Source organism: Neofelis nebulosa, chromosome 3 (assembly GCF_028018385.1).
Source record: "Neofelis nebulosa isolate mNeoNeb1 chromosome 3, mNeoNeb1.pri, whole genome shotgun sequence".
Taxonomy (NCBI): domain Eukaryota; kingdom Metazoa; phylum Chordata; class Mammalia; order Carnivora; family Felidae; genus Neofelis; species Neofelis nebulosa.
Window position 1 is genome coordinate 146,391,505 of NC_080784.1, and position 21,036 is coordinate 146,412,540.

A 21,036-nucleotide genomic window follows, 5' to 3' on the forward strand; every position below is an offset into this window, starting at 1 on the left:
CCCCTGGGAATGCAGCAGCTTTATGAATACTGCTTCTTGGTGAAGGCCCAAGTTGGTGGAAATGTGACGTAGGAGTGACAACTGTCTCACCCTGCCTCACCCACTCCCAGGAGCAGTGCAGACACGAGGGAGGACTTCACTTCTGGGTCCATCAAGCTAAGCCCTATGTCTGCCCCTTCACATGCGCTATGCCAGTTTCTGCCCTTCTCAGCTCTCTCCTGCAGGACAAACTTGCAGTGCCTGGCTTTATAGCCTAGCGTATTAGTTTTAAATTACTTTATACAAGGTATATAATTCAGCCTAGACTGAATTATAACTTCTTTACAAAAATGTTGTTTTTTTTTTTTTCAACGTTTTTAATTTATTTTGGGGACAGAGAGAGACAGAGCATGAACGGGGGAGGGGCAGAGAGAGAGGGAGACACAGAATCGGAAACAGGCTCCAGGCTCTGAGCCATCAGCCCAGAGCCCAACGCGGGGCTCGAACTCACGGACCGTGAGATCGTGACCTGGCTGAAGTCGGACGCTTAACCGACTGCGCCACCCAGGCGCCCCTACAAAAATGTTTTTTAATGTTTATTTATTTTTGAGGAGCGGGGGGAGAGGCAGAGAGAGAGGGAGACATAGAATCCGAAGCAGGCTCTAGGCTCTGAGCTGTCAGCACAGAGCCCGATGCGGGGCTTGAACTCATAAACTGTGAGATTGTGACCTGAGCCGGAGTCAGACGCTTAACCCAGGCACCCCTGGACTGAGTTATAACTTCTAATGAGCTAAGAGAACTACAACTTGCCATGGGGTGGGGAGGGGGGATTTCAGCTCAGATTCTTGGGGCAGAGGGAAGGCGGGCAGGGTCGGAGAACAGAGAATCCCCTCTATGGTTTGCCCCAGATGAAGGAGAATTCTCTTTCCTCTTCTGAAAATTCTGATCTCTAAGTGTGAGCGGGTCAGCTGTGTCATGTCAGGTCACCTAATTCCTTGACTGGGGGGCAGATATTTCTATTCAGGAGTCAAGTCAGAAAGAGGAAAAGAAATCCCTAAATCACTCTGCTACGCGAGTATCCTTAATGCAATTCGCGTTGAAATTATGGAAAAGAATTCCCTGGGGTTCTTTCAGGTGGGAACAACTAACTCCATGGCAGTGGGGAGGAGGAGGAGTGTGGGGGCTGAGAAGTCAGCCTTTTGTGGCCCCTGACTTTCAACAGTAAGGGACCAGGTTGAGAATCTCAACTCGGAAGTCATCCCTTTGTGAATTCCACGGAGGGGGCGAAGAATGGATGGCACTGCTTGCTTAAAAGCTGTCACTGATCTCCATGGACTCCATGGACGGGGAGGTTTTTGTTATTGTTCCTTCAGTATTTCAACGAGGACAATGAGGCATGACCATGGATAAATCAATTCTGGGTAAAATAAACCAGAAAAGTTGGCCCAGGCTCTTTTTGAGACTCACCCAGTCTGTAAGGCAAGGCTCAGGGTCCTTTGGGGTTCACCAGCCTTAGCAAGTGAGACCTTCCACACTAGTGTTCCCTTGAGGACATAACCAAGAAGGAAGGGAAGAACCTCTCAGAGCCCGAGATAGAGACCTAACCCTATTTGCCAAGCGGTGTGCAAATGTATGACTTTTATCATGGAATATGGGTGGAGAGCAGAGAGTTTCAGGACACCTGTTCCAATACTTACCTTGGCCAATGGCAGTGACACTAGTGTAATTAATGCAGCCCAAGGACTCAGGGATATCTGCAGAACCATTAATTAATTTAGCCTTGCCTCCATGTATTTAGTCACCTAGGCCAGGTAGAAATCTGCTTTTGGATATTATTATTTTACCAAATTTTAATTTTTCCCAGACTCAGGTCCCCAAGGTTTTAGCGTTAAAAACTTTGGAAAGAAAATAATTTCCAGGGCGCCTGGGTGGCTCAGTTGGTTAAGTGTCTGACTTTGGCTCAGGTCATGATCTCACGGTTCCTGAGTTCAAGCCCCGCAGCAGGTTCTGGGCTGACAGCTCAGAGCCTGGAGCCTGCTTCAAATTCTGTGTCTCCTCCTCTCTCTGCCCCTCCCCTGCTTGTGCTCTCTCTCTCTCAAAAATATATAAACATTAAAAAAATAAAGGAAAATAATTTCTAAACTTTGATGCCAGTAAAGAGGAGTGAAACCCTAGCTCCTAACTGGCCACACTCAGGGGCCAGTGGGTCCTTGGCAAAATCCTAGCTCGGCTTTTGTATCCCCGTCTCCCCGCAAGATTTCTTTTCTCCCCGCTAGAAGTCTCCAGTTGTTGGAGATTTCTTTACCCTTTCCCTCTGCGTTTCCCAAATTCCACAAAAGAGTTACTATTTCAAATGTGAACCTTTTTATTTCTCCTTTACACGCTCTTCTGATTATCCTTTTCTGTACTGTGTTATAGATGGGTACTTAAATGGATCCTTATTACCTAATATTTACAGTAATAATCCTTTTGGGAGTCTTAAAGTGTTTTACAAACATTCCATTTTTTTCAAGTTGAGAAAATCAAAGTCTAGAAGAGTCAGACTCTTGTTGGTATCCACACAGAGAGCTGGAAACCCACTGTAATAATAATAATAGCTAACATTTACTTAGTGTGAACTGTGCAAAAGACACTTTATATATACTTGTCTCAGTTAATGCTAATAAGCACCCTATAAGGCAAGTACTGCAATTCTGTTGTCCTTGTTTCATAGATGAGCAAAACGTGATACTCAACGACAAACAAACTTGTGCCCGTCTCCTCTCCAACGAGTGGCGTCGGTGGAATCTGAACCAGGCAGTCTCGTGCCAAAGTTTGTAATTCTTACCCCTCTTAGAGCCTGTCTTTAAAGTGACCCCACAATTTCTCCAAACAGAAATACGGCAAAGTGTTTTTGATGGCCCACCTCCATGGACTGAGATTTTATGATTTTAACCTAAATTCACCTTCAGTTTTGAGATTGTGGTTCCCCCCGCGAAGGTTGGGAGTCTGATAATAAAAGGAAAGTACTGTGACATAAGATGCTGGTTCTTACTGGCCAATATTTTCCTTTCGTAAGACCGGAGAAACAAGGCATGCTGAGGAAAATATCAATTAAGCATCCAGTATGCGTTCTAGAACACACTGGGGTGGGATTTCTACATTCTTATCTGATAAAGATGATGGATTGGTGCTGATCCGTTTTCACTTTCCTGTTATTATTTTATGATGAAAAAGACATGATCTTTGCAGTGCAAAGATTACGGTAAAGGGTCTGGATATAGAACTGGTTCTATTCCAACCAGTTTCCCCAGTGAGACAGTAAGCCACAGATTCATTAATGATATCAGCTGTGCTTATAAGCTAAATCCCACTCTCTCAGTGAAGCATTTCCAGAATCACTTTAGTCATATACGACTGGTGAAATTATTTGAAACAGAAAGTAAGAAAGTGTTCCATGGAGACAGAAACTCTCCAAATGTAATGAAAGGTGATGCTAAGACTATTAAAATATGGGATGGAGTTGCACCCCTACCAGGTAACAACATAAATGGTAACTAGCTGGTTTCATTACCTTGACATGTATTTTTTAAAGGATATTTTGGAAATATCTCAAAACCAGATTAAGGTTTAGGTAGTAAAAGTAAACCAAAGGAGAAATAAAAGTCATAGAGACAAGAATGCAGAATAATTTTTACCTAAAATGAAATCTGATCTTTGGAGTTCCTTTGGGCAATTTACTTGGAGTTAACAAACTTTGAGGTTTAGCCTAACCTTCAAAAATTAGGCACAAAATAAAAAAAAAATAAATGTGAGTGAGGGTTTTACAGCAATCCATAATCTCATCAGCTCTGAAGTCCATCGGAACCAAAGGCAGGAGGCAGTCAGCAGGTTAGGAAGCAGGTGTGGTGGGAAGGGGCAGTGGGAACCCACAGTGGCAGCACAGAGCCCTTTAGGTCGTCTATAATGATTGCAATGTATTACAGGGGTATCTGTGTGCATGGGTGTTATGAACTAAATGTTTATGCCCAACCCCCAACTCATATGTTGAAATCCTACCCCCGGTATTATAGTATCTGGAGGTGGGGCCTTTGGGAAGTGACTAGGTCATGAGGTGGAGCCCTCGTGAACGGGATTAGTGCCCTTATAAAAGAGTCCCCAGAGAGCTCCTATGCCCCTTCTGCCACGTGAGGACACAGTGAGAAGATAGCCATGTGTGAACCAAGAAGTAGGAGGTCTCATCAGACACTGAATCTGCAGGTGATTTGATCCTGGATATCCCAGCCTCCAGAACGGTGAGAAATAAATTGTTTAAGCCACCCAGCCTGTGGTATTTTTGTCGTACTAGCTTGAACTGATTAAGACAGTACGTGAAAGTGTTTTTCTTCATCCTCAATCCAAAGGTCAGGGTTTACGAGGCTAAGAAAATACGTGGATTTATTATGTGAAGTTTGATATTTAGTCATTAAACTATACACTGTCGGGTGCTAGGAATTTCTTTGTGAGCCCAAACAGACAAGGCCCCACCCATAGTTACCTGGAAATGCAGGGTAAATGACGAACAAAGAGCCACAAGCATAAATGTGAAGAAAAGACACAACTGAACTGTGACAGTGTAACTGGAAGACCAGAGCTAGACTGGGGGGCCCAAGAGAGACTTCCTGAACAGGTGATCTGAGCTGCTGAGACCCCAGGAATGAGTTAGAATTAACTGGTGAAGGGATGTGTTTTGGGTTTCCAGGAGAAGGTGTGTCAAGAGGGAGATCAGCATGTTCATGAAACGGACAGATGTCAGCGTGGGAGGGGCAGAGAGCAAGGAGTAGGGGGTGGGATGAGGCAGGGATGGCAGGGCTCTGTGGCCTTATGGATTCCATCCTAAGGGCAGTGGGATGTCCCAGAGGGGCTGGGATGCGGGGAGGAGCAAGGGGTGTGTGACCTGATCAGATCTGTGTGTGATCCTCACTCTGGCTGCTCTTTGGTGAATGGGCAGGATGGGGAGATGGGTGCAGGGGAGCACAAAGAGGGGCCATGGCGGTGGAATTATGGGAGCTCGGACATGAGAGCAAGAATGAAGTGAAGCGGATGCATTTGGCAGCTACGAAGATTTAGAAATCAACAGTGTTCGGTACTGAGAGGACACAGGGAGCAAAGAAGAACAACCTGAAAAGATGGTGGCACCTGTTATGGAAAGAGGCCAGGCTTGGGCATGCACAAGGATAGGATGTCTGTACCACTGAGCCTGAGATGGATATAATACACTTCAGGATTATCACTTCCTGACACATTCTGGGCATTCCAAAAGGATGTGATCGGCAAATTTGACATTCGTTGAGATGATCTTCTCACTATGTGCTCTTATTGAATCACCATTTTCTCCCTTTAACATATTTTTAATCATCTAAATACGATGGTAATTAACTTACTACAACACACATTTTTTATTCCTAAAAGTTTTCCATGTGTCCTTTAAAAAATATTCTTCCATAATTCGCCTATTTTTGAATGATATGGAAAATTTTAACACTTCAGTGTGACTGTCAACTATTCAAGATTACATAGACCTTGCAAAATAGTGATATTTTGGTTAAATAAGTAAGTAAGTAAATAAATAAATATATTCTTCCATCTTTTTAAGGACTTAATTCTTTCTCAAATCTATACTCATCGTTACGAGTTAATCATGGAGTAAGGAGCTGTCGTGTAGAGCTAAAAGTCCCCTGCAGGTATGGATGTAGAGATGTCTAGATGCCCATGCCTGCCGAGTGCCCTTTATTTAAGGGTATTTATTAGCACAGTTTGTACTGAATAAAGACGGGGGTTCAGACAAGCAATTTAAAGTTCGAAGGCCTGCGGGACCTGGGTGGCTCAGTCGGTTAAGTGCCTGACTCTTGATTTAGGCTCAGGTCATGATCTCGTGGTTCATGAGCTCTAGCCCCGCGGCAGGCTCTGTGCCAACAGCGTGGAGCTTGTTTGGGATTCTTTGTCTCCCTCTCCCTCTCTGCCCTTCTCCTGCTCACTCTCTCTCTCTCTCTCTCAAAATAAATAAATGAACATTAAAAAAAAAATAAAGTTCAAAGGCCTTCATCGATTTTCAAATATGTCCTCTTTGTAACGGGAAGTATAAGATAGCATAAAGAAGGCCAGTGGACGCTTGGATTTTATAGACAAAAGAGAATATCCCCTTTGCATCAAGCAAAGTGACTGTAATTTTAGTTTTCATTTGCATGAATTGAAGACATTTTGAATATAACTTGGAGCGCGATGTCAGTTAATCTCTCAAGCATTTGCTGAGCACCAAATCGTGCACGACACCGTTTAATTTAGTTTATGGGTCAAAACATATCATAGTCATAGTTTCCGCCCTTTTAGAGTTCTGATTCAATAACACAAGAGGATCCAAATTTAACATATCGTGCGTCTCTTTCTTTCTTAAAAACAAAACAGAAACAAACATCAGAACTCATTTGCCCTGCAGAGCCGCTTTGGGATGGCCGTGACTACCACCTGCCTCTCCTTCCATCAGGCAGCCCCACCGCCCCTTGGACTTGGCTGGCCACACTCCATCCACGGGGCTTATTTCCACAGTGGTGCTGGAGGCCATCAGTCCTCCCCTGACTTTTCACTTCTGTGATTTCAAGTAGGATGGGTCTAGTGGAATAAACTCTTGACTCAGGGCCAGTTAGGAGAACTGAATGGCAATCCTGGTCTGGGTGCTCAAGTGAAAACTTGAGTAAGTTACTGAATCTCTTTGGTTGAACAGATACCATCGAGATCACATCACTGGAATGTTCTGAACATCACACAAGGGGCTTACCTGTGTCAACTGCTAGCCTGACTCTTAGAACACGTATATTCTCAGTCAGCTTCATATGAATATGGATCTCATTCTTCTGCATCGGACAATTGTAATACACAATTTCATGGCAGATAAGCCAAAAGGACCTGAAAGACTGTCTCTCTTATATTTAGTTTATAGCTAAGAGCCCTAAAAGTCAAAGTAGTTAAGTGACATGGTTTATCAGTGGCAACAGCAAACTGGAAACCACGTAGAAACTGGTCTTTATGTTTCTAGCACTGAACTTCCTGCAACTTAACCATACGTGTTCCTGACAACTGAATATTCTTAAAATATAATTCTCAGCATTTTCTTCTCCTGATCAAAAGCTCTTGATGACTCTTAATGGTCTGGCAAGTAAAGTAAACCACCTTATCCTGCTACTCAGGGTCCTCTAACACTTGCTCTGAAATCTTGTTTCCTGCTTCTTCGAGTTTCCTCTCCATGCAGTCTGGGATCCACTAAACTAGGTTACTTGCCATGTTGTGTTCAGGCTACATTGTAAGCTCCATGAGAACAGTGATGTCTCATTCATGGCCAAATCCCCAGTACCTAGTCAGATGCCTGACTCATAGTTAAAGCTCAATGAAAGTTTGTTGAAGATGGTGGACATTCTTCATTACAATAAATGTAACAGCAACAGAAAGAATAATAACAACAGTAAAATGGCAATAATAATAATGATGATAAATCATAGTAAAATAATAATCAGACATTGACTGGGCCATTGGTCAATAGTCACTAAGCTATAAATTTCTTTTTTTAAAGTTTATTTTATTTATTTTGGGGGGGGCGGGGCACAGAAAGAGGGAGAGAATCCCAAGCAGGCTCTGTATCCTCAGCGCGGAGCTGGGATGGGGGTCGATCCCACAGACCATGCGATCATGACCCGAGCTGAAATCAAGAGTTTGATGCTGAACTGACTGAGTCACCCAGGCGCCCCTAAGCTGTAACTTTCTTAATTAAACCTTATAATAACCCAGTCATGTGGATACGGTTCTTATCCTATTGATGACATGACCAATGCTCAGGCAGATGAAACAACTTCTCTGGTGTTGGTTGACTGACTCTTTCATTCACATGTTCAACAAATGTTACCGAGGGGCTACCCTGTGTCAGGCTCTGTTCTAGGGATTGGGGATGCAGCCTACATATTCCTCTTCGTGAACAAGCTCTTTGCTTTCAGGGAGCTGACATTCTAATGGCAGGAAACACACACCCACTCACTAAATAAATGAGATAGAAAGTGGTAAGAGATCGTGATGGGATGACGGTTTCATACAGGGCTAAGGGTAAAGGCTCACTGAGGGGATGACCGACGAAGTCTTGACTGATGGAAAGGAGTGAGCCATGAAAGACCTAGAGGTTTTTAAAATATCTCAGGCAAAGGGGACAGCAAGTACAAAGGACCTGAGGTAAGAGTGTCTCTGGTATCTTCCAGAAAATGGCAGGCTGCCGGTGTGTCTGCAGGTGAAGGTGGAAGAAGAGAGCAGAAAGACCGCACAGATTAGATCACATGAACACTGCAGGCGCCTCACAAACTTGGCTTTGGCTCTGATTCAGAAGGTAAGCAACAGGAGAGTCAGAGCTGGGGAGTGACAGGTTCTATCCTGGGTTCTAAAAGGATCTCTCTGGCAAGGATGTAGCTAGTGGGGATCAATTACAGGAATATTAAAATTGTATCTGTGACCGAAGTCAGAGGAGCCTGGGTTCTGATGGGCTGCATGAGGAGTCTCTGAGGAAAGGAGTCCAGGATTAGCCCAAGGTTTCTGGAAGGTGAGGGAGGAGCAGGTCAGGGGGGCTGAGGATTTCAGGACCTTACCACATACATATTCAGTGCAAGACGCCTACGAGCCACGCACGTGGAAATACGAGTTAGCTGACAGCTGGATGTACACGTCTTTAGTTCACCGAAACGAAACAGGGATAGAACTTTCTGTCTCAAAGTTATCAGCATGTGGATGGCATGGTGAGTCCTGTGGTGGGATGAGATCATCTCAGGAATGAGTGTGGAGAGGTCAGCAGAGAGGAGGGCAGGACTGGCCCTGGGGTTGCTCTGGTGTGGGAGGGGGTGAGAGGCAGGGACTTTGGAGGAGTGGTCAGCAAGGCAGGTGAAGGAATGAGAGATGTGTCCTCGACGTCAGATGGAGACTGCGCTTTAAAGACCAGGGCAGTGACCATCCCTGTCAAATGCTGTGGAAAGGTCAGGTCAAGCCAGGCCTCAACCCCTAGACTCGGCAGACGCGGAGGGCATTGGAAAACTCACGAAGAGCGATTCTGGGGCTTGCAGCTGCTGGGTAGATTCTGAACTACTTTGCCACTGCTTCCCTACTTTGCACGCAGGTGCTTGGATCTCCCTTGCCCTGTCTCTCTTTAGGTCCAAATTCCCTTCCTCTCCTAGGACCCCGCTCCTGTGCCCCCTCCGTCACAGAACCTTCCCTGATCCCCTAGTCAAATTTCACTGCCGTGGCATTTACCTTGTTTTAGCATTATTCGTTGGTGACTGTATCTAGATATTTGTTGAATGGATGAGTCCCTGGGCCAATAAAAATATGCCATGTGAACTTCATGCAGAATAAGACAAAATGCTAAACAAAAGTGTGGTATTATTACTGCCACAATTAGGGCAGCTCACGCATCTGAACACGAACACCCCCAAACGGTAACCTGCCAGCACGGTCTCTGGGTGCTGCTGGGCCTGCGGGGCTGGGGGAGGAGGGAGCGCAGAGACACCGGCTGTTGAAAGAAGACTTGATTGTGGTTTTAAGGATCTGGGCTCTGGGCCCAGCTCTGCCACTGGGTGGTGTGACCTTGGGTGAGGCCCTCCAAACTTCTGGGACATAATTTCTTCACCTTTGAAACGAACGAACAGATTGTACCCCATCTGCTCAAAGATCCTTCCACACACTTCAGTTTATACTCAGGTTAGAAAGTAATGTGGTCACTCTAATGGTATTAAGAGTTACTTGCGCCCTTTCTCTCTACTCAAACTGCAAAGATTCAAAGACAGGTCTCCCACGTCTCTGCCTCAAGCACAGTATACTGGTGGATGCAGAGGAAATGTTTTTTGATTTAATAGATCACAAGAATAAATCCTTTCTGGCCTATGAAATGTACACTGGCCCGATCTCTCTTCACCCTGCCACCCATCTCTCTTCTCAAATCGGTCCCTCCTTCCTTCCTTAATTCACCTCGGAGTTGCTACTGGGTGTAATATTCCCTAGAGCTATAAAGGTTCATGACCCAGCTCTGTCACTAATTTTGCACCTCTTGACTCTGTTGGCTTAGAGTTGAGGACATCGAGACACAGGTTCTACAACACAGGCCAGAGCACTGGAACTGGACGGTCTCAGATAATCCAGCCCATGGAACTACGGTACTTGTAGAAAGTGGTAGGTTGTGTCTGATTCTGGAGATTTATGCATGGCAGGCTCAGAATCTGTGCTCAGGAATCTTAATCCACCATGTCTGAGTATCCCGGAGGGGACAGAACACGGAGAGAGGGCCATCAGCCAGAAAGCCGAAGACACGGCGTCACGGGGGTGGTGTCGTGGCCTGAACTAGGGAAGAGAGAAGAGATGAAGGCCACTTCGAGCCAGTACTTTGCTGGCACCTTTGACAGGGACAGTCCTTCAGACACTGAGTCAACACCCACCCTGTTCCAGGAACTGGGTCCGCGTTACAGAGGTCACCTGCAGGCTGGGAGCACAGCATCCTACAACACCACACCGAAGGGCACTGTGATGAGTGCTGGCCGGAGGTGTAAACAGGGTGCCAATGGGGACGGGGGCTGCACAGACGAATCAGCCTTTCAACTGGGTGTGCCACTCTCTACTGTACCCTTCTCCACTTTGCTCTCTGATGGGCCCTCCGGGAGGCTGACCTGTATGGACGACGTCCATGGGCTTCCCCGTTCTTGGCTTCTGGCTGTAAATCTAAGGGAAGGGAGACGGGGAGGGCAGAAGGTTTATTTATTTCACTCTCAGGGTTAGCTGTGTCTTTCAACCAAGAGTCGGTGCTTCTGTCAAGGTGGTCTGTTCTACAAGACTCTCCTTGTGGGTTCTGGTGACTGTTCCCTCCTCCAAGGTCTGACTCACGATAGCTCTGCTATTATGCTCCCCTGTGGTTACCCTGGACCTTCGTAATTAATTCCTTTACCCCCGTTTGACTGCCTCGCTGTCTCTTTCGGGACTCTCGCGGATGTATTAGGCCTTCGGCATCAGAACGCGTAATTCTTCGGGACTTCATCCCCTAGTGAACTCATCTTCCGTGAGGAATCATGTCTTGTTAATCTTAGCCCTCTCTCCCCACCTCCACTGCTTACTGGAGTTTCTGTTCGTAGAGGTTTTCATCGTTAAACGGGAGTTCAATTCTCCTCGGTCACAGCCATTCCTTTGACTCCAGCTGGTCATGTGTGGCTCTATGCTGAATACTCCCAGGGCAGCCCACAGCTCTGGCAGGACTGTCCCAGCGAAGGGGCCACAGAGCCATTTCCCCCTTCACCTTCTGGCTGCTCTCACCTTATTGTTTCTTGCTCAGGAGGCCAAACGCTCCCACTAAAGCCTATTCCTGCTCAATACCCTCAAGTTTACCATTTTTACGTCAATGTCACACACAGGGGACCTTCGAAGAGACCCTAGATCTCCCTCCACTGTAATTTCCGAGATTGGAAAATCAAGATAAAAATAATACTGACTTCACAGGGCTGCTGGGAGAATAAAAACAAATCCAATGTCCTGTAAAATTTATTGTCTTTCCCATGAACTCTAGCAGTGACTATCAAGAATCAGCCAAGTTCTCTACACACACACCCCGCCCCCTCCCTACTTTGCTTTACTGGTTTCCATGAAGTAAGCACTTCATTAATACACTGAGAAAAATACTAATAACTGACACGTCCTGAGCACTTACTAAGTAAGCACTTCACAGGCATCTCATAGAATCTCCCCAAGGATCATGTACGATAGAACCCCTTGTGTCCCCATTTTACAGATGAGGAAAAATAAGGGCACAAAAAGATGAAGTCACTTGCCCAAGGTCAGGAGCCAGAACTAAAACGTAGGAAGCGTGCCCAAAAGCCACACCGGTACCCCCTTTGCTTATACTGTCTCATCTGCTGCCATTGTCTGTGACATCTGTGAAGACAAATTGTAAAGACTGGCTGTAATAATGAGATATCCTGTAGAAATTATCACGTGACTAAAGGCAAAGTTTGCACTTCTGTGGACATTCTTGTGAATTCAGCTCAGGCACTGCACCCCCAAATTCAAATGTAACCTACTGTGTCGCGTTAGCGGAACCGCATTCTTAACATCTCCGTGGTCTAGTGACTGAGACTCACCTGAACTTAGAGCATGCTCCACTTCCTGCATGATCACCCCGGGGGAGGCAGTGGTCTCGACGTCGATCAGCATACAGGTCACTTTGGCCGGCACTGTCGCTTGGGGTGTCGTCTCCGTGGGCACGGGCTCTGCCGTGGCATGCGAAGTGGGTGTGTGGTCAGAGCTGTGCTCTTCTGCTGGGGACTCTGGTGTGGCTGGGGCTCCTGTGGGCTTGAGGCTGGTCTCAGCAGAGCTGTGGTTGGTGCTGGCAGAGGAGGCAGACGAAACCTCGGGGGGTGAGGTTGACAGGGGTGGAGGTGATGAGGCTGGAGCCTGAGAGGAGGTGAGTGCGGGAGACTCGGTGGGGGACTCAGCGGGGGACTGAGCTGGGGTCTCAGAGGGGGACTGCGACCCTGTGGGTGGCACGCTTGCCTTGGGAGTGCCTGAGCTGTGTTCTGAGGGCGTGGGTGTCAAGTGCTCCCCGCTTGTTGGGGAGGGGTCTGTGTTCTTGCGCTCCCAGTGAGAGGCCGGGAGGCTGGTGTCCTCCTCTCTGGGCTCTACGGAAACGTTCTTGGGGAGTGTAGGTGTTGGAGCCGAGGTCGTAACTGGGAAGACGGATGTGCCAGTGGTCGGGGAGGCAGGGGGGCTTTGCGGAGAGCTTGTCCAGATGCCGGTCGACGAGATGTTTGTCGGAAGAGAAAGAGGCAAGGGGCCTGATGTAGGCAGGCTCTGGACCCTCAGCCCTGTGGAAAAGCCAGTACGAACGTGGTGAATGCGTGGAAACCCGGGAGGCAAGGCTGCTTTATAGCACATTCACAGATCTTTCTCATTTTGCATTGCACCTCCCCAATTGTGCAGGTGACTTTTAAATGTTTTCTTCCCGCTAACGGCTCCCTCCTCCCTTTGTGACTTATCAGTAGGAACCAGCCCGAAGGCTCCGTAAGAATAATTAGTGGGTCAGGCAACACAAGCCCGGCCAACACACTGAATGAACCCATCTCGTCTCCTGCTTGCTTAGAAGTGTGCCCTTAAAATAGACTCTCTGAGGAACTGACCTTTATGGGGATTTGTCCAGACTGCTGAGGGGCTGGTTCCCCAAAGCCTGCAGTGATACCCAGGGTATGTGCTGAGGGTGGGGAAGGCGTGATTGGTGAGGACACAGCTGGAGGAGCTTACTGATTGTCTGGTCCCTCTGAGGGGAGCTCACTGATTGGCTGGTCCCTGTCCCAGGGTTGTGGGCTCTGCATTTATGCACAGGGATGCTGGCGCTATGGGCTTGCTGGCTGGCATGAGTCAAGATGTGGACACATCCCTTGAGAAGGAGGAAAGTGGGGGGGGAAATCCCAGAATAAAAGCTGAGAGGAGGAATTTGAGGTTTGGAAATATCATCTGAGACTGGAACCCAGTTCTTTCAAATTCTAGCTGGGGTCTTTACAATCGTACCATCTTGCAAAATGTTCTCCTTCACATTTTGTAAAATTTAGAATTAGTTTTTTCTTCCTTCCTTCCTCCCTCCATTTACACATTCCGTTTAATTAACTAATTAATTCTTTCATTCAAGTACTTAATAAATGGCTTCTATGTGCTATCACTCTGCTAGTACTGGGTTTTGATTTTTTTTTTTAATTTTAATGTTTATTTTTGAGAGAGAGAGATAGACCATGAATAGAGGATGGGCAGAGAGAGAGGGAGACACAGAATCTGAAGCAGGCTCTAGGCTCTGAGCTGCCAGCACAGAGCCTGATGTGGGGCTCAAACTCAGGAACTGCAAGATTGTGACCTGAGCTGAAGTACGTCGCTTAACTGACTGAACCACTCAGGCGCCCCTTGATTTCGCTTTTTATGTAAACCATCTTTTGATTGACTCCCATGCCCCTTATCATCCCCCCAACTAGCTTTTCCCCTAGTCGTTGGCACCCTCTCTCACTCAGCTGCTCACTTAAAAACCGAGTCAACCTTAAGTCAAAACCTTAAGTCATCTCTTTCCCTCATACTGCACATCAAATTCATTGGCAAATTATAATGGCCCAACCTTGAAAACATCCCAACTTAATCACTTTTCACCACCTCCCCCATTATCTCAACATCACCTGAGCCCCAGTCACTTGCTAGACTATTGCCATAGTCTCTTCATTGGTCTTCTGCTTTCCAGATTTTCTCCCTTTCAGTTACTTTTCACATAGCAGCCAGCATATTTTATTTTATTTTATTATTATTTTTTTTTTAATTTTTTTTCAACGTTTTTTATTTATTTTTGGGACAGAGAGAGACATAGCATGAACGGGGGAGGGACAGAGAGAGAGGGAGACACAGAACCGGAAACAGGCTCCAGGCTCCGAGCCATCAGCCCAGAGCCTGACGCGGGGCTCGAACTCACAGACCGCGAGATCGTGACCTGGCTGAAGTCGGACGCCCAACCGACTGCGCCACCCAGGCGCCCCAGCAGCCAGCATATTTTAAAGTGATCAATCAGATCATGTTCGTCAACTGGTCAAAACCCTCCAAAGCCATCTATCTGCTGCACCTAGAACAAAATCACAAACTAATCCCCCATTGTCTCCCCATGCTCTCTTCATCATTCCAGTTGGTCTCTACTCAAATGGCCACCTCCTTCTCAGAGGAGCCTTCCCAGATGATCCTAACTATAATCATTCCTACTCCAGCTAGCTCCTTGCTTATTTTTTTAAAAGATTACTTTTTTAATTGTTAAAATATACATAGCATTTACCATTTTCACCATCTTTAAGGGTACAGTTCAGTGGCATTAAGTACCTTCCCATTATTGTTCAACCATCACCACTAACCCATCTCCAGAACTTTCTTATCTTCCCAAACTGAAACTCTGCACCATTAAATAATAGTACTCCCCTTTCTTCCCTCTCCCCAGTCCTGGAAACCACTATTCTACTTTTTGTCTCTATGAATTTGATTGCTCTAGGTAATGCAAGCAAGTAGAATCATATTATAATTGTCCTTTTATGATGGGCTTATTTCACTTAGCATAATGTCTTCATGGGTCACTCATAGTGTAGCAGGTGTCATAATTTCCTTACTTTAAAAAAATGTTTATTTTTGAGAGAGAGGGAGAGAGAGAGAGAGAGCGCGTGTGCACAAGCAGGGGAGGGGCAGAGAGAGGGGGACAGAAGATCTGCTGTGTTGACAGCAGAGACCCCCGATGAAGGGCTCCAACTCATGAACTGCAAGATCATGACCTGAGCCAAAGTCAGATGCTTAACCAACTGAGCCACCCAAGAGTTTCCTTCCCAGAAAATTCCACCCAGAATTTCCTTCCTTTTTAAGGCTGAATAATATTCCATTGTATATATAGACCACATTGTATTCATCCATGCATTCATTGATGGACTTCGATGGGTTGCTTCTACCTTTTGGCTACCGTGAATAATGCTATGAATCTGAATGTACAAATATCCATTTGATACCTTGCCTTCAATTCGTCATATACCCAGAAGTGGACGTGGTGGGTCATATAGTAATTTTATGCTTGATTGCTTGAGGAACCACCATACCCTTTGGTCATTTTTGTGTTTCGTAAAATAAAATAGTTTCTTCCTGAAATCATTTTATTTATTTATTTATTTATTTATTTATTTATTTATTTATTTCTCTCTCTCTCTCTCTTCTATCAGAATATAAGTTCCATGAGGGTATAGGGACATGATCTTATTCATTGCTGTTTGCCTCAGAGAATGGCTAGGTCATAATAAGTGCTCAGTATGTACTTGTAGAAGGAAGGGAGGAAGGGAGGAAAATGAATTAACTTAAGAACTTCATTCAAAAATACCCCAGAATCTCTCTATTCTCTTCTATATATCCCTTAGTACGGCCACACCCATCATAGCTACCTCAGCAATGGCTGCCTACCGGGTGTAACATGAGGGAAGGAACCTTGCTTTGAAAGTCAGCCTCACTCTATGTCACTCTACCATGACATATACCTATCCCGGATGTCATGTTGGGTCTTCAGCTATTTAACCCTCCATACTCTGAGGAGATTTCCTTGGGGGTAGCATACAGGTAATGGTCAACCATGATCAAAATTCATAAGGAATAAAACATGGGCTAGATTCCAGCACAGAGGAAGGGGGGAAAAGATGTATATGGATGCATTCAGGCACTCAGGATAAAACTGCTTACTTCTTCATTCTTGTGCATAGTAGCCTCAGCAACTGATGAAAAGTTGTGCAACAGAATCTATCCTGAAAACATAATTTTCTCATGCTTAACCAAATTTAACATTTGGATTGTTATCAAAGCACTTGGTTTTATCTTACAGAAAAGGAGTTGGTCAAGACCGTAAACCATACGAGGGCGACTGTCCTAGGAAGCAGGAGGGCAGACCTCCTAAGTTAGCCACATAATAGTCCATGTTGCTAGGGCGGACTTTTGGCAGTTCTGAAGTGTCAATGGTTTCAGGATGGAAACAGATCAAGAGATCATTCAAATATAGACAAAACAACAGTTGGGACAAAGATTATTAAAACACTAGACCTTCATATGTGACCTTTGGAGCTTACTAGCTCTGCCTCCTGGTAGCTTCCATGGCTCATTATTCTGTGGCCACAAAACAAAAATGGTAATGTTTACTGTTGACAGTATCATTGAACAGACTGGCAGAGGGAGGGAGAAACAGTCTCAGTCTGGTAGCCGAGTCAGAATCTTTGGAAACCTGGGATAAACTAGGAATAAGTCATATACAAAGAAACACTCATTCATTCATTCATTCATTCATTCTTTCATTGAGTAGCTTCTATGTCTATAGCTTTGTCCTCAGGGAGTTCAATATCCAGCAGGACGGAAACGACACCTGACTTCCTGAAATGTGATGTGGTAAGTGCCTCGCTGAAGCAAAAGCAGGTTAGAGTGGGACCCCTGAAGTACAATGAATCCAATCTGCATAGGGACCATGGAATGCAAAAATATACAAATGTCATTTTCAGAGGACATTTAGAGAAGTCACAGAAGAGATGACATTTGAGTTGGTTCTGAAAGGATGAGAACACACAAGGTGCCACTTAAGGTATGTGATGTTCAGGGTGACACTTGCATTGTCATTTCCAGTGGAGCTAAAAGCTGTACCATGGAAATCATTACAGTGCTAAAAATAACATGCTCCAGTAATTGGTTTTGTTGCTAGAAATGTCCATTTTCTTGTTTAACCCCGACTAATGTACTTTAATAACCCCTACCCTTCCTGCTTCCAAAGAAGACTGGAGGCGGTCATTTCCCATGGCTACCTTCTGAATACTTATTTAAGGTTCTTTTAAGTGTTGATTTTTTGAAAGACAGAGACAGAGAGGGAGAGAGAGAGAAAACATGAGTCGGGGAAGGACAGAGTTGGGGGGGCAGAGTGTAGGGAGGGACAGAGGATCTGTGCCCCATATCTTCTGAATACTTACTTAAAATACTTTCCAGTCTAGGGGCGCCTGGGTGGCGCAGTCGGTTAAGCGTCCGACTTCAGCCAGGTCACGATCTCACGGTCCGTGAGTTCGAGCCCCGCGTCAGGCTCTGGGCTGATGGCTCGGAGCCTGGAGCCTGTTTCCGATTCTGTGTCTCCCTCTCTCTCTGCCCCTCCCCCGTTCATGCTCTGTCTCTCTCTGTCCCAAAAATAAATAAAAAACGTTGGAAAAAAAAATTAAAAAAAAAAAATACTTTCCAGTCTAATTCAAGCAATTCCTACTCCTAACGAAATAACAATGCAGGAAGTTGTGACTGTGTTGGTTATCTTCCCTTGAACAAGGCATCAGAAGCCTCTGATTTGCCTTATTTGACGGTACACACACCATACTGCTCTGATTGCATGGTGGTGGGTATCTTCAGTGTGAAGATATCCAAGGCTTATTCTGACTGTCCTAGCGAGTGCCTGCTGTCTTCATCCGCTCAGGCTGCCAGAACAAAATACCATGTCGACTGGACGGCTCTAAGAACAGAAATCTATTTCTCACAGTTTGAAGCCTGGGAAGTCCAAGCAAGGTGTGGGCCTATGCAGTTTCTGGTGAGAGCTCTATTCCACACTTACAGATGGCCACCTTCTATGTCCTCACAGGGTCTTGCCCCCTGGAGAGAGAGAGAGAGAGAGAGAGAGAGAGAGGGAGAGAGAGAGAGCTCCCTAATTTCTCTTCTCACAAAGGCACTAATCCCATCCTGAGGGCCCTACCCTCATGATCTCATCTAATCGTGATCACTTCCCCAAAGCCCCATCTCCAAATACCATTACATTGGGGTTAAGACTTCAACGTTCAGAACCACAGAGAGAGTCTGAGGAAGTATCATTTCTGCTTTCTTACATGTTGGCCTTGTGTTTCCCAAGGGCTACCAAACTGAGTAAGTCAAACAGATAAGGATGTATACTTTCTCAGATTAAAAAAATTTTTTTAGAGCTGAGAGGGCCTACGTAGTGAATGAGTACAGCTCCTCATTTGACAGACAGGGGACAGACTCAGAGTGGAAGTGGTGTCAGTGACCTCAGACTTCTAGGAGGAGGATCTGGGCCATGTTGCCTGGAAAGAATCATTTAGGGACAGAATCAGAAGTAGACCTTCCATCCTCAGCTCCCCCTACTCCACACACACACACACACACACACACACACACACACACACACACACTGCCCTTGACATGAAAATAGTGGTAGAATGTACTGTAGTAACCGCCATTACAGAGTAAGCAAGGAGGCGTCCATAGGAGACAGGGCAGTTGAGTCAGTTAAAGTAATGCAGTGCCCCATACACCTTCCCACCCAGAGTAGAGTCCCTTTGCCTTGAGGAAAACAATTAGTTCTAATATTTCCTTGAGAAAATGGCAGAACAAATAGGATGAAGAAATCCAACCCATTAATCTCTAAATTAGAGGTGAATTGTGCATTGTTCCAAAAAACAGTGACCCACGTTGTCAGATATGATGTGCGCTGCTTGGGCAGTGACAGGCCTCCATGCTTGAATGGACTGACTCAAGGATTGACTCTCTCAGACTTGGCCCGCATGAGAATTCTAGGGGTATGATGACCAACCAAATGCGATTGGAGATTCCTCCTTGTAGGCTAACAAACGGCAGTCTTTCCTGAAGTGTGGGCAGCTTGAGGCTTTTACATTGCGAGAGCAGCTGGCAGGCTGATGCTCAGAAGAAAAGCAGATTCTCAGTTGGATCGAAAAGGACTCACGTCCACGTCCATTGGGCTGTATGGGAGAGACTGATATCCTAGTTTGTGTCACTTGGATGGATGAAAGAAAGGTGTCTGGCTTCAGCCCCGGTTTCTTGCCTTGCTAGGAGAAGGGACTTGGCAGCTGATAGCTGGGGCGGGTAGGTGAGTTCTCCCAATGCCGAGAGGAGTCACAGGATATCCCGGGGAAGGGAGTCCGCACTGTGCACATGTGTTCGGGTCTCCCCACCCAACTGGCCGTCAGCAGCAGTCGGGAGCGTTGGCAGCCGGTGGACAACGAGTGCCCTGAACTGGCACCTTTTCCCGGGCTTCGTGAGCAGCAGCTTGGGTCAGTGCCAGAGTTCCAGGTAGCCCGATTACCTGTGCTGCTTGCCTATCCCCCACCCCCACCCCCGGCATGTCCTTTCCTGCCCTTGCCTCATCAAGTACCTGAGGAAACATGTGACAGAGCTTTGGCACAATCAGTGAAACTCGATCAAAACACAGTCAGGCTTTTCCCTGTTGCTGCCAAGTCAGCGTGAGCATTGCCTTTGACTGTGGTCTTGAGGATCATGCCAGGCCTGTCTGGCAGAGGCCCTGTGGCTGCTAAGTGATTGCTAAGGTTAGCCAGACAGCCACGACGGTGAGCTTCCTAAAAGGCCGACTGGACCCTATCACACCGCTCTGACGGTTGAGAGGAAGAAAGGAAGCCCACACTGGCTTCTCCCTCCACTGAGGATAAAACTTCAAATCCCCAGCAAGGCCTGGAAGGCTCTCCGTGATCCCAGTCTGCCCCTCCAGCCTTGCACCCAACAGGCCCTCAAAACACACCAGGCTTTTCCCTTAATTCTATTCCTTCTGCCTAAACAGTGCTCTCTCTTTTCTCTGCCTGACTTCCTCCTATTCATCATTCCAGGGTTAGCTTAAGGGCCTTCGCTGATTCTCCTGCTACATCTCTCCCTCGCCTGCTCCCAATCTCTCATGTGCTCCGAGCACCCAGTCCCTTAATGTCAGAGCACTGCGATCCACGTGTTAGCTATGTAATTGCTTACAAGAAGCTTGGTTTAATGCGTGCCTCCCTCTTTAGCCTCCAGAATGCACGTGGAACAGGGACTCTAGTGGATTTGCTCACCACGTATACCTCACTGCCTGGCCCATAATAGGAATTCAATCCCTAGAATGACAATATTTTGGCAATCTGAAATATTGCCTCCTGTCTACCTCTCTGCCTTTGCATTTGTTGTTCTTCCCACCCTGAATCCCCTCTTCCCATCCCAATTCCGAGAACTCCAGAGCCTCCCCTCCTCTGTGAAGTTGCCACAGCACTTCACACATATTTCAACTGAAGCACACTGAGCCATGATTTCTCTCCACGTTTGTCTTCCATCCGTTGGGAGCCCTAATAATAGAGACTGCGGCTTGTTTTGTGTGTGTGTGTGTGTGTGTGTGTGTCTTAGTGCCTGGCACAGAGAAGGGACTCAATAAATATTCATTGAGTACAAACATGGATCCTCTACCCTCTGAAAGACAGAAATGTTCTCTGGCTGATAGGCTGGGCCCTGATAGCTACAAATGCATTTTCCCTCTGATTTGTCTGTAAGTTCCATAAAAACCATTGGCTAATATGAAATTGTAGACGGGTCTTGAAACAGACGTTTGCTATTTTTGCTTGCTTGTTTCCACTTTGAAGACTGCAGGAATTTCCCCTCTGTGAGCATGATATAGACCAGAGTTACCAGCTCTTGAAACGCTGGCCATCGATCAGT

General features: G+C 46.2%; 1 protein-coding gene across 1 annotated transcript in view; it reads right to left on the reverse strand.

The window, feature by feature from the left end:
- PARM1 (prostate androgen-regulated mucin-like protein 1) overlaps positions 1-21,036 on the reverse strand; it is a 110,662-nt gene that overhangs the window by 28,010 nt on the left and 61,616 nt on the right. The window contains exon 2 of the mRNA XM_058722275.1: positions 12,135-12,857. Coding sequence (XP_058578258.1) covers positions 12,135-12,857 — 723 coding nt within the window. The remainder of the gene's footprint in view (positions 1-12,134; positions 12,858-21,036) is intronic.